This window comes from Malania oleifera, chromosome 2 (genome assembly GCF_029873635.1).
Source record: "Malania oleifera isolate guangnan ecotype guangnan chromosome 2, ASM2987363v1, whole genome shotgun sequence".
Lineage (NCBI taxonomy): Eukaryota > Viridiplantae > Streptophyta > Magnoliopsida > Santalales > Ximeniaceae > Malania > Malania oleifera.
In genome coordinates this window covers 9646081-9669912 of record NC_080418.1, presented here as the reverse complement: position 1 = coordinate 9669912, position 23832 = coordinate 9646081, and the positions used below count along the sequence as shown (strand labels likewise).

The window sequence follows — 23832 nt, the reverse complement described above, 5'->3', positions numbered from 1 at the left end:
ATAAAAAAAAGTCAAGACGTGAAGCTAATTCTCCCGACGTGCTAACATTTGGAAGATCAAGTGTGTTACCGAGGCTAATAAGGATCATCTAGGCTTGGAAGATGGATTCGAATAGGGTCAATATGTGGGAGGTAGGATTGGTTTGGAGGCACGAGAAAATGCAATTCTAGGCACGTAAGGCGCAGTGGTAAGACCCACTTGAGCAACTATTGGAGAATTAGATTTATTCCCATTAGGGAGATGGATTCCATTCAAGGTGGAGCAAGTGGAACTTACAAGTGAGAAGGAGATTGTTGAGAATTCCACTTGTGAGTTTGTCCCACATTGGAAAAATTAAGTGGATGATGAGTGCTTATATACATGGTTAGACCCAAGACTTAATAATTTTAAACTTTTAGGTCAAGTTGGTGCTCACTCATGTGTATCAAGCCTACCCATGGATTTCTCCAATGCTAGCATTAGGTTCTCATTTTACAACCCTCTTGATATAATACACCAAGACTTATTCCCTTTATCCTTATGTTTAGCAGCGAATTGGAGTTCATCTAAGAACTATGATTGTAATGACCCGAAAATTTAAAATAATTAGGAAATACAATAAATGAAATGGATTAATGGATAATAAGGGAAAGAAAGGAAGGATTTTTAGAAGGAACAACAGGCCTCGTCGACGAATGTCTTGTCTTTGTCGACGATTGTCCTTCTAAGCTTGTCGACGAATCCAGTTCCTCGTCGACGAAGGAATCTTGAGAGAGTATATTTTGGAACTCTGAATTTCAGCGACGAAGGTATCTTCTCGTCGACAAAGTCTCTACAGTGCCTTGTCGACGAACCCACGTGTCTCGTCGACGAAGTCCTGTCTATAAATAGGCTGTTCTTCATTTTTTAGCGTGAATTTTGCGAACTCTCTCTCCTCTCTCTCTCTCTCTCTCTCTCTCTCTCTCTCTAAAACGGTCTCCTAGCCTTCTCTCTTCGATTTAGGACCGATTTTGACCCGATTTGATGATCCGGAACCGCCATGAGGTTCATAGGATCGTTCTCTGCAAGGTTGTAGGAGCTGATCGTTGGTTTGAGAGGTTTGGGAAACATCCCAAAATCAGAGTAAGTGAATTATTTTGGGATTTCCTTAATGAATAATGTTGTATGGAGCTTAGGAAATAGTAAATAAGTGTTTTCCTTAAAATTTGAGTTAATTGGAATATATTTTAATTAAATTAGAATTTTTGGATTCAGGGTCCAAGTGAATACTGTGGGTATCAGTTTGGGGATCCTACAGGCGTAGTTTGAAGTCAGGTAAGGAGGAAATTTATATATTAAATTAAGTTTTTCATGAATTAAAATGGATTATGTGTTATATATATATATATATATATATATATATATATATATATATTTATATATTAAATTAAGTTTTTCATGAATTAAAATGGATTATGTGTTATTTATATATATATATATATATATATTTATTTATGTGAATTTAAAACACTAACCATGTAAAACCATGTTTTTTGAGCCTAGGAATGTTTATATAGCTATGTATATGTGAAAGTAAACGAATGAAAGTGAAATGTATTTTCTAAGGAGGTAAGTAAAGGATAAAATGTATTTTTAGTAAATAAGTGTTTTCCTTAAGATTTGAGTTAATTGGAATTTATATTAATTAAATTAAGATTTTTGGATTCAGGGTCCAAGTGAACGTTGTGGGTATCGGTTCGGGGATCCTATAGACGTAGTTTGAAGTCAGGTAAAGGAGAAATTTATATATTAAATCAGGTTTTTCATGAATTAAAATGGATTATGTGTTATATATATATGTTTTTATGTGAATTTAAAACGCCAACCATGTAAAACCATGTTTTCTAAACTTAGGAATGTTTATATAGCTATGTATATGTGAAAGTAAACGAATGAAAGTGAGAGGTATTTTCTAAGGAGATAAGTAAGAGATGAAATGTATTTTCAGCATATAAATATAAATGTGGGTTGGCTTATTTTGTAAGGAATGTATATGAATTTTACTGTTAAATTGTGTGGCATGAGATTCTGTGCAAATATATGTTAAATGTATGAGATGCATGCTAAGTAAGTAAAGTAATGAAAATAAAATATGATATGGACCATGTTGCTTATGTATGTTAAATGCAACCATGTAAATGTAAGACAGTTGAAAGACAGTCATGTTAGCAGATTTTAGCACATTTCTATGTGGACTAACTATAGCAGATTCTAGCGCATTTCTATGTGGACTAACTGATGATGGCTAAAGATCAGCTATAGTACGAAAAAATGAAATGAAAATGTTATACAATAAAATGACAATGAAATGACTATGAAATGAAATGACAAATGTGAACGATGCAAATGGGAAAGAGTCACTTAAAGTGAAATGAAATGTAATGTTTAAGCTATGAACATGAACAGATGTGTATGAATGAATAATGACATAAATGAATAAAGTATTATGTTATTAGAAGTATTTATGTATGTAGAATATGTTATGATTAGGCAAGGCGAACTCTATGCCTGAGGGTTTGCTGAGAAAGGCGAGTGCACTAGTAGCTTCAGATGTGGCAATAGCTGCATAACGTACTAGAGCAGAGGTAACCTATTTGTATGGGCAGGTAGATTTCCCTATCCTTAGGGCCTTTGCCAATAAACTATTGTTGAATGCGTGAGTACGAGATCAAGTTAACACTTGAGGGCTTGCTGAGTAAGGTGAGTGCCCTGATATGCTTTAGTTGTGGCCTTAGGATTTCCTAAGTATCAGAGCAGAGGGGTGCTACTTGTATGAGTGGGTAATCACCCCTATCCTTGGGTAATCTCGTGGGTTAAATATTTGCATGTGATTGTTTAGGTTCAAAAAACGATTTCAATGTTAAGAGATGTTTTGCAAATGTAATTAAAATGATATCTATTTACCTTATGTTGGCCACACGCTATTTTAATATGTATGTTTTTTCCCTTACTGAAATGTGTCTCACCCAAATATGAATGTTTCTTTTTCAAGACATCCTCGAGGTTGGGCTTAGGAGCTCGAGGGTATTTTAGCATTTTGAGGACTATATAAGAAAGGGTATATGTTGAGCATATTTTGGGGATGTATATGTTCATGTTTTATGTCTTTATGTTTTATGGCTGTTGAGTAAGGATGATTGTGAATATAATGAAATGTGTTGAAGATGTATGTATCTATGGAAAAATGCAGGTGATGGATAAGTTTTTATGGATTTATAGATAGAAAATAGAAAACTCTGGCATTACGGTATTATGATATGTGTTATATAGAAATTATGTTTATGTTTTCCGCTACGTATGTATATTATGAATTATGGATTATCAGAATTTTATCAGGTATAACGCACCAGATCGAGTTTAAGGGTTCAGGGCGTTACAATGATTCTTATGATGAATTTATTTTTAAACACAATCATTAAACATCAATATTTACTTTAAATTTATGATTGAGAAAAAGTTTGGATTTAGATTTGTGTGGATTTAGATAAAATGTAATATAAAATTCTATTAAGTTTTAACTATTTCAGTTAAATTTAAAACCGAAACTCCACATTTCTAAATGCAACATAAATACTTTCTCAATTTAGTACTAATTATTAAAACTCATCGAAGTGATTTTTTCATATTTCAACAATTTGCCACGAGTGTCAAATGATGGGTGCCTTGCAATGAAAAAGCATTGAGGTTTGCAAATAAATAAAATAAAAAAGATACTTTTAAGAGTTTCTATTTTGAAAAATATATATCTTTCCAACACAATTTTTATTATTAATAAAAAATAATATTAGTTTTAATCCACACATTTTTCTTAATTTTTTACTATTATTCTATAAACAACTCAATTTTAATAGAGTTAAATTCAAGTTTGAGTCAAATAATTTTGACATCAATTGAATTCGAATTGAATTTCAAATTCAGAATTTTTAAGTTAAATTGAGTTTGAGTATTTCACGAATAATATCAACATCACTTGCATATATCTCAAAGGTGTGAATGGATAAAGCATTTGGTTTGATTAGAAACAATCTACAATCAATAAAATAAAGGAGATTTTGTTAATGCTCTAAAGAAATATTATTCACTCTTTATTTTTTTTTTTGCATTAAATGTTCATTTATTCTTTTAAATTTTAGATTTATTGGTTGATTTTTTACTTTATGAGTGAAGAGATAAAAATATTGTTATTTTATTATATGAAAAAAAAAGTAATAACATAGTGGTGGTTAGGGGTGTGCAATCAGTTAGTTCGGCCAATTCGGCCAATTAAATGAATTTTTTTTTATTAACCCCAGCCCATAACCAAGCCAATCAAATTGAGCTCTTTAACCTAAGCGTACTTGACTGAACCGAATTATTGGGTAATTTGGTCAACCGAATTTAACCAAATAAAATTAATAATAGAAAAAAATATGAATGTATAATTTATATGTCGAAAAGGGAATGACCGAATGGGAAGGGAATCTGGGAATAGCTGAATGAAACATTGGAAGTTTGGAACCCTAACCTTTAATGATTTATATTTAGTTATTAATTAATTAAAATTCGAGTAATTCGATTAACCGAATTACATTTTTCCCATAATCGAACAGAAAATCGAATACCCGAATTTACCTCGTTCTAAAATCAAACCGAACCGAACTGACTGAATTCGATCGGTTAATTTGATTAATTCGATTAAAATCGAATTATATTCACCGCAGTGGTGATGATAATTTTTCAAAATATCAATAATATCTTTCTATTTTTAATAATTTAGAATAATTAATTTATAATATAAAATTATAGAAAGTGCCAAGTGGGAGGGAGCCGGCCAACCAATCATCATCACCCTTCTTCACGATGATTGGTTCTTTATATTCTTTTTATTTTCCTTTAAAAAAAAAAAAAAAAAGTTCAATAATTGCAGAAACTGTAGGGTAGGACGAAGATTACAATCGGCAAAGGACCCCACATTTAAAAGATCCCCAACGATGGTTACCGCAGGAATTGTAAAGTAAAGGAATTATATTTCTTTTTAGCTGTGGGATATTTTCTTGGTGGGCCCCTTTGTCATTTTGCAGAATAATTTTTTCGCTTTGCCCATTTCCTCTTAAGAATGGCTGATAATATTAAAAAATTAGAACTTTATAGTAGGTATTAAATGACAATTTTACCCTTTAATTTTATAATAAAATGATAAATTTATTTATTTATTTATAAATGGGTTGATAAGGTTATCTATACATTTATAGTTATTTTTTATGTAAATTTTTTATTTTAGTAGTGAATTTATGAAGAATGATTTTCCCAACTAATGTGAAATACGATTGTAACTGATAGAATTTTATATTACCTTTCTTTTATGACATGTGTAGGTGAAACTGCGCCAGTAAAATTTTCGAATTAGAAATTTTATCTCTTACTTTTCTTCTATGATATTTATTTGATATATTTATTAATATGGTTGCGACAGATTTAAGCAATTGATTTTATTTTTTCGACATTAAGCTACATACATTCATTTATATTAGATGGAACCGACTAACTTATTTTCTTAAATTGACATAGTTATGATAATATACTGAATCTGTTAATGACTAAGACATGTTCTCAAGTGATTTACAATCGTGAGTTTGTAATATGACGGTTGAATATTTTTGTATATTCATGTAGACTCGAAGTTAAGTTGCTTCCAGCCACTCAATTATAGTTTGAGAGTCGTGTATATATATTTTAATTAAAAATTAATTTTGCGAACAATTTTTTGTGAGAGAGCATGGGGTGGCCTTCCCTGATATTCTCTATATGGTTTGAGTGGAGAGACAACCTTATCCACTTCATAGCTCTCTCTCTCTCTCTCTCTCTCTCTCTAAAAGATGTGCAACCTCAGCCTCACATCCAAAAATATCAAAAGGCAAGAAGGGCCATTGTGATTGGGCACTGGAAGGGCCAATGGGCAACCACTGCCCTATCTTTGGAAACATGAGGAAAGTTCATCTTAGAACTCTTACAAATATTACATGCTTATCTAAAACCAAATGGGGTTATGGACATTTTTTCTTAATTTGATTTCTTTTTGTGTTATGAGTAATTATATTTGATCATTTACATACAATGCTTAATTGATTCATGGTGTATCATTTTTTTTTTTTGGTTCTTATGTAAGTTTTTAAAGATCTCCCTTTTAAATTTATATTATTTGTTAACAGCAAAGTGAGTGATTTTTAACGTGTACATATTTTTTCTCGTGCTTCATAAAAATGGCCTAATTTTACAGTCATTTTTAATATCCAGACTTACACATTATAGGTGTATACTGTATACATAATTTAAAATATAACTTAATTTGTAAAATTTTAAAAAATCTTCTCACTTTATGGCTACCTTTCCTCTCTTCAACCTCTCTTTCTTATAAAAGGTAACAAATTTTTAAAAGGTATATGCTTCGTAAAAAGTATATGCTTCGTATGCGTCTATCGTTAGTTCAGAAAGGATCAAAAAGAAAAAGAAAAAGAAAAAAAATGCATAAATTTAATTTTTTCCTTTATTTTTAAAAATTAAAATATACTATAACACATTTGAAACTTGTACAAAATCACTTTTTCATTTTTCGTATGTATCTATCGTTAGTTCAGAAAGGATCAAAAAGAAAAAGAAAATGCATAAATTTAATTTTTTCCTTTATTTTTAAAAATTAAAATATACTATAGCATATTTGAAACTTGTACAAAATCACTTTTTCATTTTTTCATATCTAAGGAGATTTCAGTTGAAAAAACGAAAACAATGTTCCATACTAATACGTTTGGGTCCATAACCATAGATTCCAATGCACGGGATTTGTAACATTTACCATAGAAATAAAAGAAAAATATGAAATAATTTTCTTTTTCACATATAGTTATAAATAATAAAAAAGAAAATTAAGTGTATAAGAAATTAACGAACACAATTTTGATTTTATATATTACTTATATATATTTTTTAAATATAATTTTTATTTTTAATAATATTTAATATAGAGAAAGAATATTATGAAAACTAAATTGTTTTTAAAATTTTTTTCTCAAACAATTTTTTTTAAACAAATAGATCAAAGCATAATAAATAATTTTCTTTTTTATATTCATATTGCAATTAAGGCTTTAGTAAATAGTTTTTTTTTTTTTTTGTAATGTGAGTTTTAAGAGTCTCCTAAAATTTTTTGCCATTATTAAGATTCACACATTATGTTTATATAAATAGTTGAAAATATAATTTAATTTTAGAATTTTAAAGAAACTTCTAACTTTATAGTTATCTTTTCTTCTTGGTCACTCTATCTTTTAAAAGGAAACACATTTAAAAAAGTACACACTCTTATGTGTCTCTGCCACTAGTTCGAAAGGATCCAAAAAGAAAATAAAAATATTAAAAGATTATTTTTTTTATAATTTTCAAAGAAAAATAAACATTTAAAACTCGTGAAAGGTATTGTTTGGGACTTGAAAAATAATATATATATATATATATATATATTGAATGAATGCACTATTTTATATTTGGTTATGTAATAATAAATAAAATTTTATTTTACACGTCATAAGTCTTTGGATTTTTTAAAATTTTAAGAATTATTAGAAAAAAAATTTAAATAGTATGTTATATCGAAAAAAATATGATAAGAAAGAAGTTTCTTTCTTATTTTTATTTTTTTTCCTTTTTCAAATAATATCTTTGATCCAAATAAATCTAAGAATATAAACAAAGTGTATGATGAATTAACAAAATACAAATTTGATTTTATATATTATTAAATATTTACTTTTAATTAACTATAATAAATTTATTTTTAGTTAATACTTGATACAAATAGAAATATTATGAAAAATAATTTAATTTTTTTTCAGAAAAAAAATTTTTGATCCAAATTAAAGACAGTAAATTTGTTTTACTCTGGATATATTTAGCTTTCTTTTTTCCCTTCAAACATGTTTAAAATAAATTAGAATATAATAAAAATAAAATTTTATTTTATTTTATCTTATTTAATTGTTTAAACTAAAATTCTGGTCTCAAAATTCAACGATGATGATTATCCGAAGGGGGACACGTGACGCAATATGATAACCCCACTTGGTAGAAGAGCGGGGCCCACTCCCCGCTAATCCGCGACGCTCGCAGAGAAGAGGAGAGATGCAGAGACCCAAACCGGAAGAGCAAAAAGCAGGGGAAGGGAATTCGATAAGAAAGGAAATAGTGAAATACGAAATTCCCGAGTGTGAAAAACGAGGAAACAAATCTACTTAAAAGCAGTGAAAAAGATAAAAATAAAAAAATGCGTAAAGGGCACATGGGACGGCACGCCCAGTGCCGTCTTCTTTACAGTTGTTGTGTATATATATATATATATATATATCGATGGGTAGGGAGTCAGTCCGTCCCCAATGAGCACATCCAATTCTCAGCTGGGTTTCTAATTTCTTCCTCTGTTTTCCTCTGCTCTGCAAACCTTTTCTGTTTCTTAATTTCGAAGTGGTAGGGGTTTTTCTTCGCTGGGTTTTGGATTTTGGGTGGTTGCTTTTTGAGCGTGTTGTGTTTGTTGAATTGACGACGAGAGGGCTATGGACGGGAAGAAGGAAGTGGGTTCGTCGTCTTCGTTCCCCCCTGAACTTTTCGGCCCCAACCCTAAGGAATCGCCGCCGCCTTCATCTTCGTCTGGGCTTTTCACTTCAATCTTTCCGCCTCCATCTGAGGTATTGTTCTTCGCTGCTTTCTGTTTACGCTTACACACCTTTTTTTGGAAAGTTTGGTTGTTCTGTTGCCGAAGATTTATTTATTTTTTTTTTGGCAAATTTTCTGTAATAGGTTCTGCTTAAATTGATGATCTTATTGTTGTTCTGCTTTAGTTTACCGTGTGGACTTGTTTTGGGGACGTTCGATTGTTTTCTTTTCTAGAATTTATTTCCCCCCGGTTTTTGTGTAATGGGGTCTGCTTAAATTTTTAGTTCTTATTATTGTTCTTCACTGTTATGTTACGATAAGCATTTATTTTTTGGGGCGGTTTGATTGTTCTGGTCTTTAATTTTTTTCCCCCCTGTTTTTATGTAATGGGTTTCTCCTCTCAAGGCTACCATGCTTCTTGTGGGCGGTTTGATTGCACTGCTCCAAAGAATTTTAAATTTTTGTTCCATTTTAATGTAATGGGTTCTGCTTAAATTGATATATCTGCTTAAATTGATGCTTATATTCATATTTTTCTGATTTTGCAGGGTGATCAGTTTTTAATATGGGTTTATATTCATTCAGGGAACAGTGGAAAGTAGGGCAATAGCAACTAACAGCAACAGCAATTAAAAAAAAAAAAAAGAAAAAACAAAACCAAACGAAATGATTTAACTGGGACTATTTTTGGTGGCATTTTTGTGTGAAAATTTATAGCATAATATTAGGGTTCCTTTACTTTTATCACATCTCACAAGGAACATTAATGGATTTCCTTTTGGTTTTTGATAACAAAATGCTTTTGGAAAATTGATGGAGGCTCCACAACTTGATTTATGCTATTCTGTAATTGATTCTTTTACCAAGCAACTTTTGCCCTCCCAATGTGCTAAAATGATACTGTGCATAAAATGGAATAGACTGGATTTCTGCTGCCAAATCCAGTTAATTGGAATTTGGGATGAACAGGGTTGGTTATGTATCTTCTATCGACCAACTATTCCGCCCAGAACTTTTTCTTCTGCATTGTTTCCTGGGACCTTATCTGTGGAATTTTTATGCAAGGATATCTGAAATCTATTTTTCTGACTGCAGATGGTAGGGAGGAAGTCGTCAAGCTCTGAGGTTACGGGATCATGGCAAAAGCAGACCTGGGATTATGAGATGGAGCATGGCAAACAAGCAACTCCAGGTTTGTTATGAGTTTGCTTTTGCTCCTTCTCTTTATTTTTCATTTTTCTTATTTGTTTACTTTCTATTGCTAAATTGCAAGCTACTTTGGCGATCTTGTTCATTGAAGTTTTTCTCCTCTAGGTAAATATAATTATTCTGAGTCATTTCTTTAGTGTGGATTTCTTGAGAATTTTGTGAAGAGTTATATAGGTTAGGAGAATCATAGTGTAGCTGATTTTGATCTTCTCAATTTGGAGAATATGTTGGTGTTTACTTTGTTTATACAAATGATTTGAAATGTCTTGCCATTTCAGACCATTATTCTTTCTAAAGTTTCATGTCATATTGGCTCAAACGTTTAATTCAAGCTTACTTCCTGTGTTGAAAAGCTTACGACTTCAATGCACTACCCCTCAAATAAAATAGAATAAAATAAAATAAAATAAAATGAACCAAAAGAAATAATTAAACAACTGCACAAGAAAATTCAAGGTTTTGTGTTTAGCCGCTTGCTCTGATTGATACATCTTTTTCCAAGATTTGTTTAACTTCACAAGCACTAACATCATCACTGTTTTCAATGGGTAACACCGTGACTCTTTATGTAAACTATTTCTTGAATTTGCTAATTCATCGAAGACAGTTTTTGGTCAAGTTTTAAGTCAGATCTCTTGCATAGATCTCATCTACTTTAATAAAACTTTTAACAATCAGACTATGCATCTGGAGAAGACAACCTTAACATTGTGTTATTCTGAGATAGCTTAGCTAATGGTTGCGATGGTGCAGGGAATGGCTTACCTGACAAGGGCCAGCATTCTATCTTCCAGGAACATAGAGTAGAGCCATGCCATCTCAGTTCCTCTTTGTACTATGGTGGACAAGACATCTACTCCCATTCTCCAAGTACCCATGACTCTGGTTCGCAATCTATAGTGAGTCTTTAATTCTTTGAATGAGTATCCTGCACATTATAACATACATCATATGCATGTTAAAGTGTGGAGTTGATGTTGTGGTGCTAATTGTTCTAATGCCCATCTGAATGAAATAGTACAAGAAAGACGAGGGAGAAGATGACCCGAATGGAAACAACTCTAACTATGCTTGTAGAGGAAACTGGTGGCAAGGTAGCTATAATTTTTTTTCCCTTAATGTGCGTACGAGAGTATTGATATATCAAGGTTTTTGATGTAAATTACTGCATCTCATTTTTTTTTTTTTGCTTCCGTTCTTGCAGGGTCGCTTTACTACTGAGACCTTGGTGTGTTGCTTGCAAGACCATGTGACTAGGTTATAAGGTATGACGGCAACACGATCAATTAAACAAATGGTTGTTGGCTTTTGTTTCCTATATCAGTATGTTCAGTTTAGAACTGCTGACTAAATTCATTTTAGTGTTTTTAAATCGTGGGGTACATTGTAAATGTACTTTAGAGATGTTTTCTTTAAAATTTGCTTCCTTCTCATGCACATTCGACATTCTCCTTTTCTTGGGGTGCATTTGTTTTGCTGGAATGGGTTTCGTGGATAAAACCAAATAGAGAATTGGATTAGGCCGACTATGATAGTTATTGCCAAGCATTATAATCGAATAGAAGTTCTATTGATCTTACAAACAACCATTAATTTGCTTGAGCAGTAAATAGTAAGAAATCTTTCCTCTTTCCATCCCCTCCTTTTCTTTCATCCTCCCAAAAATTAATTCAGCTAAATTTTAGCATTGAAAATATTAAAGCATGTTTCCTTTGATAAAAAAATAAAATAATTTGCCTTTAATGTGAATAAAGTTTCACATCCCGACAAATAAAATCTAAGGTAGCTTTCTTCTCCTTTCATTTTCTTCTGTAGATTTTTTGCTTTGAGGGGTAGTGATAGGGATGTGAAGCATTTAATTTTTGGTGAAAATCTTATGAATAAATCATTAAAAACATTTTTAATTACGCAAGAAACACATAAAATTAAAGCAAAAACATATTTTAAGCATGGCTTCATTCTTGGTATAGTGCATTTACATTTAAATTTATTTAGTTAAATTTTCGGATGGCTTTCCTCAATTCAGATGTGGCAGGATTTCCTTCTTGAAGCCATGGTAGCAGTCTGAATAGCTTTGTCCAATATGGAAGACGACGCAATAATTATCTAGATAATGTGCACATAAGTCATAGAGGATATATATAACGACTCCCGTCACATTTAACTAGTAGAAATCCTCTACATGGTGTAATTTTTCTTTTTCTAAGGAAAAAACAGGTTAAGAGACTGCAGCACATGTTACTGTTCTCTGCTGGGCTAAAGTTTTTTAATATGTAATCGAGTAATATTTCCTTGGTTAGAACAATGTGCATATGTAATCTTGAATAATGTTTCCATGGCTAGAAAGCTTTGTACATAACTGGCTGAAAATAAGTAATGTTATGTGGCTTATGGGCTACTTGTTCTTTTCCAGTGTCAAAACATGGATGCTTGAAGGCTCAATATTTGATTTGTGCACCATCTTTTGCTATGAAAAGCATCAAGGAAGCATTGTGTTTTAGAAAGCAATGTCATAAGAGCAAATTCAACTGCATGGCCTCCAAACATGCTGCTCGAAAATGATATGATACAAATTTCCTTCTCAATTTACAGCTTGAATTTTCATGTACAAAGTTTTATGGCAACAGTGGCATTGTTCGGTGCCCCAAAAATCCTGAAACTCTGAAATAAGCAGTTGTCCATTTTGTTTTTGCAACCAAGGATTTTCAACTTTTTGGTATTCAGCACTTCATTTTCGCCCGTCTTATAACATTATGCTTCTGCACTACTGGCATAAGTTTGGCTCTTCAGATTTTCTCTGCTTATATGCAAACCTAAGTTTAAATCTGTGCAGAACTAATCCTGGATTTCGTATAAGGGGACCCTTTCCTCTTGTTTATTGCTAAATGAAATTCTACTAAATGAAAACCAGAAAAAACAAAACAATACAAGCTGACCAAAATAAGATCATGAACAGCATCAACACAGCAGCCCAATGCCTAGAGCATTCAATTCAGATAAGGAGTACAAGAAACCAAATTTAACACGGTTCTGGTGCTCCTTAAAAATCTCAGATGGTTTGAGGTGCTTCAACATATTATTCTTTTACATTTCTACTCCCAGCATCCCCTCAATCCAACAGCAGAACATACACAAAACATACACCAATGGCTTCTAAAATGAAGTCGCAAGCTATGTTGCAACATCCAGGAATAATCACAGCAATTTCAAGCTTTGCTTTGAAGCTCTTTGGAAGTATGTGCAAGAAAAACTATATATATATATATATATATTCAAAACTCGGGTTCTCTTTTCACTTCCCTGTTTGGACAAAGTAACCTGTTTGTAGAAGTAAATCTATCTCATATTGTGCTGCTAACACAAGAGTAGCCATATTACAAGTCTCTTTTCTTCTTCAGAAGTTTTGTAGTGTCTCCAGCCCTATTAGCCGCTTCAAGCTCTGCAATTTTTACCCTTGACTGTGTTGGGAGAGATCAATAAACAACCATAGCGGAATAATTCTTCTCCCTATATGCAAGCAAATATAGTGTATCTCTACTTTTATACGTGCTGAAAATAATAATAAAAATAATCAATCACACCAAGCCACAAGAACACAAACAATTTTTCACGTGGAAAACTTTTCCAGTGTGAGGAAGAAAAATCACGGGACCTAATCCAGTTAAAATCTCTACTATCAATCAAATAATGGGTACACAAAATCTTCTCTAATCGTAATTAGAGGATACAAATATCTCTCATTAAGATATCAACAATCGTGGCAAATACAAAGAGAAGTGGAGAAAATATACCAAATTCAAGGTTACTGTTCAAGGGCAAACACAACTTTCGTGTTCCAAATCCGATCTCCACCGTTCAGATTGTAACTCCTTGAGTCGTGAACCTCTCATCCAAATTTCAGCTCGATCGGACGACAGACGAAGCAAGATCGGAGTCTTGATGAAATCTGGGCAGCATGAGAAAAATTACGTTTTTCTTTCTTTCTTTTGAGAAGTGACGGCTCCTCTCTTCTCCCCTCTCTTTTTATAACTTCCTTTAGGTTTTCACACTAAAATGGTTGAGCTTTGGGCTTTTAATAGAGCCCACTTGGGCTTTCCTCCACATGGAAGGAAATAACCCAACAAATCTCTCCCTTTCCAACTATGTGGAGGGAATCGCCATCCAGGCGATCGAACAACAAACTTCAAGCTTCTCCCTTAGTAGTGTCTTTGTCAACATATTAGAACCATTATCATCAGTGTGAACCTTCTCAAGTTCCAATAACTTATCGTTCAACGCTTCTCTGATCCAATGGTATCGTACATCAATGTGCTTCAATCTTGCATGGAAACTGGAATTCTTAGCAAGATGAATATCACTCTGACTATCACAAAACAACACATACCTCTGCTGCTCGAAACCAAGTTCTCTCAAGAACTTCTTTGTCCATAACAACTCTTTAGTCGCTTCCGTTGCTGCAATGAACTCTACCTCTGTCGTAGAAAGAGTAATGCACTTTTGAAGTCTCGATTGCCAAGCTATAGCTCCACCTACAAAAGTTATTAAATAGCCTGAAGTAGACTTACGAGTGTCCACATTCCCAGCCATATCTGCATCTTTGTAGCCAACTAACAATGGTTGTCCGTTTCCCAAACCAAGTCTCAAATTGGAAGTGCCTCGAAGATACCTCATGATCCACTTCACTGCATTCCAGTGCTCTTTTCCCGGATTTGACAAGAATCGGCTAACTACACCAACTGCATAGGCTATATCTGGTCTTGTACAAACCATTGCATACATCAAACTTCCTACTGCTGAGGCGTAAGGAACTCTTTCCATGTCTTCCTTTTCCTTTGTACTTAGTTTGAAGTGGGTAGCAAGAGGAGAGCTAACTACTTTAGCTTTGTCCATATTGAACCTCTGAAACACTTTCTCAATGTACTCCTCTTGTGACAAATATAATTTCTTGGCACTCCTGTCACGACTGATTCTTATGCCAAGAATTTTCTTTGTTGGCCCCAAATCCTTCATAGCAAATGACTTACTCAATTGCTTCTTCAACTGGTCAATCCTTGAAGCATTCCTGCCAACAATTAGCATGTTATCCACATAAAGCAGTAAGAAAATAAAATCATCCCGGGTTATCCAAAAAAAAAAAAATCATCATCAGAGAATTTTTGAACAAATATATAGTGATCTAAAGTTGTCTTATTGTAGCCTTGCTCCCCCATAACAGACTCAAACTTCTTATACCACTGTTTCGGTGCTTGTTTCAAACCATATAAGCTTTTCTTCAGCTTGCACACATAATCCTCTTTCCCTTTTCACTCTGAAACCCTCTAGCTGCTTCATATAAATCTCTTCCTCCAAATCACCATGAAGGAAGACAGTTTTCACATCCATATACTCAACTTCCAAGTCAAGACTAGCTGCTAAACCAAGTACTCATCAAAATCAATACCTTTTCTCTGATCGAACCCTTTTACAACTAATCTAGTTTTGAACCATGGTCGTGAAGAGAACTCATTTGGCTTCTTCTTGTAAATTCACTTGTTCTCCAAAGCTCTTTTTCCTTTAAGTAGCTTCATTAACTCAAAGGTGTGATTATCATACAATGACTGCATCTCATCTTGCATGACCTCAACCCACTCTGTCTTGTGTTCATCTTCCATGGCTTCTGCAAAACACTGGGGCTCTCCCCCGTCAGTCAATAACACATATTGTTCTACTAAATACCGAGTGGAAGGATGTCGGTCTCTATCTGACCTCCTGGATGGAATCTCTGGTGGAATCTTTGACACTGTCAACTGCTCATCAGTCTCAACATCTCCTTGAACCTGTAAGGGAACATCCATATCACCTCTACCCTGGTGGTCATCCTGAACATTATTCTCAACTTGAGATGAAAAATTCTTCAAAGGAACTGGATCCACATCAATCAAACTGTCACCCTGTTGAGACATAAATTTCTCTACCTTCTCAATATCTTGAATCGTTTTATCTTCTACAAACACGACATCTCTGCTTCTTACAATTTTCTTCTCAACTGGATCATAAAGCTTGTATCCAAATTTATCTTGACTGTAGCCAAGGAATATACACTATTGTGTTTTCTCATCAAGTTTGGACCTTTCATCGTTTGGAATTAGCACAAATGCTTTGCACCCAAAAACACGCAGATGATTATAGAAAACATCCTTACCTGTCCAAACTCGGTTTGGCACATTAAATTGTAGAGGAACACAGGGTGTAAGATTCAACACATGAACAACAGTGCTCAATACCTCCCCCCAAAAGGATTTTGGCAACCGGGCTTGTGAAAGCAAACATCTCACTTTCTCAAGCAGTGTTCTGTTCATCCTTTCTGCTATGCCATTCAATTGAGGAGTTTTCGGAGGAGTCTTTTGATGCCGAATACCTTGCTGTCTGCAATACTTATCAAATGGACCAGAATACTCTCCACCATTGTCAGCCCGGATGCACCTCAGTTTCTTCCCAGTCTGTCTCTCAACTTGGGTTTGAAATTTCTTGAACTCAGCCAACACTTGGTCTTTTGACTTCAAGATATATACCCACAACTTCCTTGAATGATCATCTATGAAGGTCACAAAGTATCTGGAGCCACCAAGTGTTCTCGTCTTCATAGGGCCACACACATTCGAATGTACTAAATCCAGTATCTCTGACTTTCTCGAATGAGGGGAATTCTTGAAGGAAACTCTGCTCTGCTTCCCTGACAAACAATGAGTACACCTTTTCAGAAGTGTACTTTTCAGTCTACATAGTAGACTTTTCTTCCCTAGTAGAGCTAATCCTTTCTCACTCATGTGAGCCAATCTCTTGTGCCACAACTCTACTATACCATTATCCTCCATCATATTAATAATGTCGTTGGAGATCTTTGCTTGCAGAATGTACAATGCAGAGTGCTTCATGCCTCGAGCCACAACCATAGCACCCCTGGTGAGCTTCCATTGGCCATCACTGAAAGTGCTGCAGTACCCTTCATCATCAAGTTTACTTACAGAAATCAAATTCAAACAAATGTCAGGAATATGCTTCACATCTCTAAGAACTAAACTCGTGCCATTATTTGTCTTCAGATACACATCCCAAATTCCAATGACTTTAACCAAGCCATCATTTCCCATCTTTACTATTCCAAAGTCACCAGATCTATAGGATGTAAAGAAATCCTTTCGAGATGTAGCATGAATGGAGGCACCACTGTCAATCACCCAACTGGTTTCATGATATGCAACATTTATCATCTCATCATCATAAACATGAGGAATTCTGTAGGTGTGGTGGTAGCAACTCTATCATCACCATATTTGTCATCTCCATTCTTCGTTCCCTTCCCTTTCTCATTCTTGTTTTCTTTCTTCAATTAACTGCAATATTTCTTGATGTGTCCCTTTTTCCCGCAATGATGACACTCAACATTTGCAAACTTGTTGGACTTGCTTCTACTATTATCTCTATTCTTCGGACCTTTGCTCTTACTTCTCCCCCTCTTTTCTGTAACCAAGATCTCTGACTGTCAAGAGGATCCCTGTGTTTTTCTTCTCATCTCTTCATTTAGCAAACAACTCTTGGCTATATCCATTGTGATTAGACCTTTTAGAACGGAGTTAGACAATGAAGTTCTAAGTGTCTCCCACGAGTCCGGTAATGAACCAAGCAACCATAACCCTTGTATCTCATCATCAAACTTAATACCCATTCCAACCAATTGATTAATAATTCCTTGGAATGTATTCAGGTGATCAGATAAAGGAGTCCCGTCTTGGTACCTCAAAGCTATCATTTGTTTAATCAGAAACAACTTATTATTTCCAGTCTTTATAACATATAACTGTTCAACCTTATTCCATAAAGAAAGTGCATTTGTTTCTCCACTAATATGGTTCAAAACATTATCATCTACCTATTGCCTGATATACCCACACACTTGTCGATATAACAAAGTCTATTCCACATGAGACTTTTTTTTCTGATTTTTCAGCACTAAATACCGGTAGGTAATAATCTTTAACATAAAGAAGATCCTTCATTTTTCCTTTCCATATGTGATAATTTAAACCATTGAGCTTAATCATTCTACTAGTATTTGCTTCCATAACTCAAACTGTCAACCTGACAATCTATGAATTGGGCTCTGATACCACTTTGTTGGGAGAGATATCAATAAACAACCACAGCGGAATAATTCTTCTCCCTATATGCAAACAAATATAGTGTATCTCTACTTTTATACGTGCTGGAAATAATAAGAAAAATAATCAATCACACAAAACCACAAGAATACAAGCAATTTTTTACGTGAAAAACTTCCCCAGTGTGAGGAAGAAAAACCACGGGACCTAGTCCAATTAAAATCTCCACTATCAATTAAATAATGGGTACACAAAGTCTTCTCTAATCGTAATTAGAGGATACAAATGTCTCTCATCAAGATATCAACAATCTTGGCAAATACAAAGAAAATTGGAGAGAATATATCAAATTCGTGATTACTGTTCAAGGGAAAAAACCCCAACTCCCGAACTCCAAATCTGATCTCCACCGTTCAGATTGTAGCTCCTTGAGTCGTGAACCTTTCCTCCAAATTTCAGCTCAATCGGACCACAGACGAAGCGGCATCGGAGTTTTGATGAAATCTGGATAGCATGAGAAAAATTACATTTTTTTCTTTCTTTTGAAAAGTGATGGCTCCACTCTTCTCTCTTCTCTCTTCTCTTCTTATAACTTCCTTTAGGTTTTCATACTGAAAGGGCTGGGCTTTGGGCTTTTAATAAAGCCCACTTGAGCTTTCCTCCACATGGAAGGAAATAACCCAACGAGCCCATGAAGCAAATAAATTGACTCATAGGCACTTCCATTGCATCGAGATTAAAATGCATCATGTCCTGTGCGTTTTTTTTCCTTCTCTAGGCAAATCCCTTGGACTTCGTATTGCAAATAGAGCTCAAAAGGCGCTTGAATAATGTAGCTACGCTTGAATAGTAGTCCAATAACTTTTCACATAAATGAAATCAGATCTATCTATTTTCATCAAAATGGAGATTGATACGTGCAAGCATCATCCATGTTTCCTCCATTGTTTGACATGCAAAGGAATAGCCTTTCATAAGCAGCTGTCATTTTGGTGGCAGTGAACAATTCCAAACCTCTCTGCCTAGCCATCCCACCTTTCTTCTCGAGGGCTCCTCTTCCATCTCTCCAAACACCATAAAGGGCTTTCTTTAGCGATGCCACCGTTGGCGAAAATGTATAACCCATTTCTGTGTCAACAATCACAGACCTCGTAATGCTAGCAAGCCTAGTAGCCATTACTGGCTTACCAGAAAGCATTGCTTCTAACAAGGTATGGTCTAATCCTTGAGCTCGAAGTGTAGGGTTTACAAAAATATCTATAGCATTGTAAAACCTTGACAACTGAGCTTGTTCTAGTGGCCCCAAAACCAGTAAATTGGCCCGAAGATCTTTGTACTTAGCACCCCATGGACCATCTCCAGCAACAAGAATCAAAATATTTCTCTGAAATGCATTGCTTTCTTCAAACATCTGTTTCAAGGCTTCAAACATTAATGGGTGTCCTTTATCCTTAACTAACCTACCAGCCATCCCAAAAACCAGTGACACAGATTCTGGAATGCCAAATTTCTGCCTAAATTCCATTCTTTTGGCAACATCTGGCTTGAAAATCTCCTCATCTACACCATTGAGTATGACATGAACTCGCTCTTCTGGGATCATGTAAATCCTCTTCAGGACATCTCCGGCATAATCACTAGTAGCCACATGGTGGGCATAACTGGGGAAGAACTTCACTTCTTCAACAACTTTTATAGCTCTTTCAGTCAATGCATATGCCCGAGGCTCTTGAGGAGTTCGCAGAAGCTCTTGAATGATGTTAGAATGTATGGCTTCATATGCAATCCCATGCCAACTAACAGCCATGTTGGTTAGGTTCCTTGATCGTGTGTGCAGGAGAGCCACACTCTCAGTGTGGATCACATCAAATGGCTTTCCAGTAGAGTTTTGGGTTTGAAATTGCTTCCAAATTGACGCTTGGTCAAGGTAACCAGCAGCTGTTGGTTTTGAGAGGTGAAAATATAAGTTGCCAATTGGATATATTGGGAAGGAAGAGTTTGAGGAAGAAGCGGTGAAGACATGGAGCTCATGACCTCTTTTGGCGAGGGCAAGGTGAAGGGTTAAGGCATGCCGTTCAACCCCTCCTGCAAGATTTCTATGTGGCCATTTCTTGACAAAAAGCGCAATTTTAAGGAGTTTGGGAGGTGGGCTGGAAGGAAATGAAAGATAATTCCATGCAGAAGAAAAAGAAAAGAGGCTCTGTGGATTGTTTTTCTTCAGCGCCATCATTTGGTTTTGGGAATGGCAGGGGCCAGAACAGTGAGACCAATAGAGGAAGACGATCGATGAGAGGGCAGAGAGGGCAAATAAAATGGAGCATAAACATCGGAAATTGAAGATAATAACCAGATCTTTAGCCATGAGAGCACAGAAAGTGGTCCAAAAGTAGGTCATAAAATGTTGTTCCTAGAACAAGCCATTCCAATCCAAGAGAAGATAGCACAATAGTTTGCTACGGGAGATTTATATCTCTCAACACGAAAGCACATCATCATTCGGGATGAAAAGGGCTATGCACATGGGCCTCTATCAAGAGACAGATCCCAGAATGGTGGAATATAATTATATAACACTCTTAGTATTCCGAAGGAAATGCTATTGAATGAGCAAAATTTGCTATAACAGCAAGCTTCTCAGCTGACTTCTTGATTAACGGAGCTAGTTAGATGCGAAGTATAGCAGCAACACTGCCAACTTCATGGCAATATTATATTATAAAACAGCAAACGAAACCAGCCGCTCTATACAATAGGAACTAATACTGCACATTCCAAAAAAGCACTGTATTTCAATCAATTTAATAAATCAACTTGGCAACAAACTGCTGAGAAGTAAAAACAAAATGACTTCAACTTCAAGAAAGCATTTGTTCATAATCTAACCATGAGAATTTCCATGCTAAAACAATAGTTTACCAATAACATATAGAATTCATGGCAGTTTAGGAGTATGGATTTCAATACTTCTACGATTCTACAGGAAATCAAAACTGAATTAATTTTTACACAAAGGGAGACAATATTTGATCGTTCACAGTTCTGGCAATACAATTAAAAGAAAATAACATTTCTAATTTATTTACAATATACAAACCCCAACTCCAAGCATCGGGAATTACGGACGACTTGTAGGCGAAGCGAAACCCTAGCGAGTGAAGGCGTAAAGCACAATGCAGACGTATGCGAGAAGCGCCGAAGGAACGAGGATCACCAAAGGACCGGCGGCGGCGAAGCTGTATGGGTTTCGGCAAGCCAAGGTACCGAGCTTGATCTGGACCAGATCCACCAGAGCCAGCGTCAAGAAGGCGCAGCCGGAGACGGATCCGGCCGCAGAGGCTAGGAGTACAGATCGGAGCGCCGTCCTGTTAACGTGCTCTGAGGGTGAATTGCGCCGCTCTCCGTCGCCGGCGCTAGAGACCTTGATGGCCTGTTTGATGCTCGAGGCGAGAAGGCTGGAGAAGAGGAAGGAACTAAAGGAGTAAACGTGGAAAGAGATGAGGCGTTCGGCGATGGAAGTATCAGCGACGCAGGCGGGGTCGGCGGCGTATACAAGGGTGGTTTGGGGGTCGGAGAGGTTGAAGGAGAGGCCGAGAAAGACCGCTATCGTGAACAGAGAGTTCACGGTGACTATGCCGTCGAGAGCCATTATGTGGGTGCTCGTAGTGGAAGTCCGGCGCGAGTTGACTGCGGCCATTGCCGGCTGGACGGAGTAGGAACCGAATAACAGACACACTACCGGTTTTCCAAATTTTAAAATTTTCAGTTCAAGTCGCTTTTCCGGCAAGCAAAGAAAAGAAAAAGAAGAGGAAGGAAGGAATAATCAAAATTTGAGTAGTAGAAGAAAAGAAAAGCGCCGTTGCCGGGGATCGAACCCGGGTCACCCGCGTGACAGGCGGGAATACTCACCACTATACTACAACGACTGGTGGATACGAATGTCCTACAATATATTAGTCTCTTTACGTGCGTCCTCTATGCGGAGGGTTAACCTCTACTTTTTCAATCAAAAAATAAAATTATATTTTAAAATTTATGAAATTAGGTTTTGAAATTTTGATGTTTTTAGGTTAGGACGTAAGAGGTTCTATTTTAATATATTAGTGTGTGTGTGTGTATATACACACCATACAAAACATTAAAGCGAGGAGTTTTTTCTACGTTTATTATTATTTTATAATAAAATATAAAATAATACACTGTTTAGGAAAAATTTTTTCATTTTAACGCTTACGTAATCTCACTGCTTAGTGTAGCGATAGTTGGACCAGCGAGTTTTGCTTAAATTTCCCTGGACCATCCAATGAGATTTGAGAATTTTTTTTGAAAAAAATGCTACACGAAGTAGCAAGTTTTGCATCCACGAACACCATGACGCGAGGCGAGAGGCACCATATATTGGTTAGGAACGCAGATACGCCGTTCACCACGGCTAGGCACACAAGGGTCATCGACGAAATGTGAACGATCATGTAACAGAGAGAAGGCCGCCGATGTGAGGCCTTTTTTGATGGAGTACCTTACTTTGCTTTTGGACAAGGAAGCAGGGTAGCCGATGAGGGAGGTGGTTGACGCTGCTGATGTGAGGCCTCTTCCGCCCCATATTTCGATGACAGGTTTCCACGTTGTGGATAAAGTGGATGCCTTTGAAAACGAAGGGTGGTGGGTTGGAAGGTGTAACAGAGCAGCTGTCGGAAGGTGGATGCCCACGTAGTGTCGCAGCTTTGCCGCTAATATCTTCCCACCGTTGTTGTCGATGTAGTGTAATTTTCTATTTAAGAACAATGAAATGAATCAATTAGTTTTATTGCTGCTAAAAATATCGATTTGACCTCCGGCAAGCTTTTCGATCCCGATCACCTGAAAAGGATGAAAACAAACGTGGCTTGGAGGACCCGGGGTGTACTCTGGGGGATCTCACCACTGCCTAAGTAAGGGAGTGCTTTAAAGAGGTTGTAAGTAACAGTGAAATTGGGTTAGAATGAGATACCTTAACCTCTCCGTAGTACCCCTTTTATACTGGCGAGGTTTGACCCCGGTAGATATGTCATTTATAGTGCTTGGCATGGGTCACTCTGGTTAATATATGGTCGGCGTCAATGGCTCAGTTGTAGAGGCTCGAAGAATTTAATAATTAAAATAAATAAGGAAAAGAAGGAAATTCGGTTTGGGAAGCCCAAACCGTCGACGGTTTGGAGAGGGGCACAGAAAACCGTCGACGATTTTCTTTTTATCGCAGCAGGATAATAGGGTAAATGGTTAAATATGTTTGGATAAAGACCAAACTGTCGACGGTTTTTGTAACACCAAAAAAAAAAAAAAAAAACGATCGACGATTTTTTCTGGAAGTGCTGAGGTTATAAAGAACTCGCGACTTCATTTGTAAATTAAAAACAATTGCTCTCTCTCTCTCTCTCTCTCTCTCCCCCTCATCAAACCCTATGGCCCTACCTCCATTTTACTTCGATTCTCGTTCTGTTAAGCCCCATTTTGACGATTAGGAACCACCACGAGGTTCATGGGAAGATTCTATGCAACTTCACCGGAGCAGATTTTCAACTTGGGGTTCCGAGGCACCACTCCAAAATTAGTGTAAGTAAGGTATTTTAGAGTTTAATGGTTAATTTAGAGTGTATAGAGCCTAGGAAATACTGAATGATAATTATACTAGGGGTTGAGTTGATTAAATTTGGGAAATATGAATTTCAGGGTTTTGAACTTTGAACGGCGTGGGGCGTAGATTTAGAGTTTCAACAAGCTTAATAGGAAAGAGGAAAGGGAATAAATT

General features: G+C 35.6%; 3 protein-coding genes and 1 non-coding gene across 7 annotated transcripts; 1 reads left to right on the top strand and 3 right to left on the bottom strand.

Annotated features, from left to right (window-relative positions):
- The first annotated feature begins 8189 nt into the window (after positions 1 to 8189).
- On the top strand, positions 8190 to 12604 carry LOC131147686 (uncharacterized). Of its 4 annotated transcripts, none has more exons than XM_058097206.1 (6): positions 8190 to 8732; positions 9796 to 9892; positions 10663 to 10808; positions 10928 to 11003; positions 11114 to 11174; positions 12323 to 12604. In XM_058097206.1, the coding sequence occupies exons 1-5, from the start codon at positions 8601 to 8603 to the stop codon at positions 11128 to 11130; spliced, it is 468 nt and encodes a 155-aa protein (XP_057953189.1). In that variant the 5' UTR covers positions 8190 to 8600; the 3' UTR covers positions 11131 to 11174; positions 12323 to 12604. The 4 variants fall into 4 exon arrangements, with proteins under 4 accessions (XP_057953189.1, XP_057953188.1, XP_057953187.1 ...); XM_058097205.1 differs by lacking the exon at positions 12323 to 12604 and adding an exon at positions 11936 to 12315; XM_058097204.1 differs by lacking the exon at positions 12323 to 12604 and adding an exon at positions 11945 to 12315 and having other exon boundaries at positions 8320 to 8732.
- A 271-nt stretch (positions 12605 to 12875) lies between these two features.
- LOC131147684 (uncharacterized) lies at positions 12876 to 20907 on the bottom strand. The gene has a single exon (XM_058097201.1). The coding sequence runs from the start codon at positions 20440 to 20442 to the stop codon at positions 18946 to 18948; it is 1497 nt and encodes a 498-aa protein (XP_057953184.1). The 5' UTR covers positions 20443 to 20907; the 3' UTR covers positions 12876 to 18945.
- Positions 20908 to 20947: 40 nt separating this feature from the next.
- On the bottom strand, positions 20948 to 21741 carry LOC131147685 (uncharacterized). The gene has a single exon (XM_058097202.1). It carries the CDS (start codon positions 21739 to 21741, stop codon positions 21193 to 21195), a length of 549 nt encoding a protein of 182 aa, XP_057953185.1. The 3' UTR covers positions 20948 to 21192.
- Positions 21742 to 21898: 157 nt separating this feature from the next.
- TRNAD-GUC (transfer RNA aspartic acid (anticodon GUC)) lies at positions 21899 to 21970 on the bottom strand. Its single transcript has one exon. It is a non-coding gene; the product is annotated as a tRNA-Asp (tRNA).
- Positions 21971 to 23832: the final 1862 nt, after the last annotated feature.

What these genes read in the sequence shown, in the direction of transcription:
- LOC131147686 (XM_058097203.1), top strand. Translation starts at nt 8,601, where the DNA reads ATGGACGGGAAGAAGGAAGTGGGTTCGTCGTCTTCGTTCCCCCCTGAA. An exon ending in TGGCAAACAAGCAACTCCAG is followed by an intron (nt 9,893 to 10,662) that starts GTTTGTTATGAG and finishes GCGATGGTGCAG; the next exon opens with GGAATGGCTTACCTGACAAG. An exon ending in ACTCTGGTTCGCAATCTATA is followed by an intron (nt 10,809 to 10,927) that starts GTGAGTCTTTAA and finishes TGAATGAAATAG; the next exon opens with TACAAGAAAGACGAGGGAGA.
- LOC131147684 (XM_058097201.1), bottom strand. Translation starts at nt 20,442, where the DNA reads ATGACCTACTTTTGGACCACTTTCTGTGCTCTCATGGCTAAAGATCTG.
- LOC131147685 (XM_058097202.1), bottom strand. Translation starts at nt 21,741, where the DNA reads ATGGCCGCAGTCAACTCGCGCCGGACTTCCACTACGAGCACCCACATA.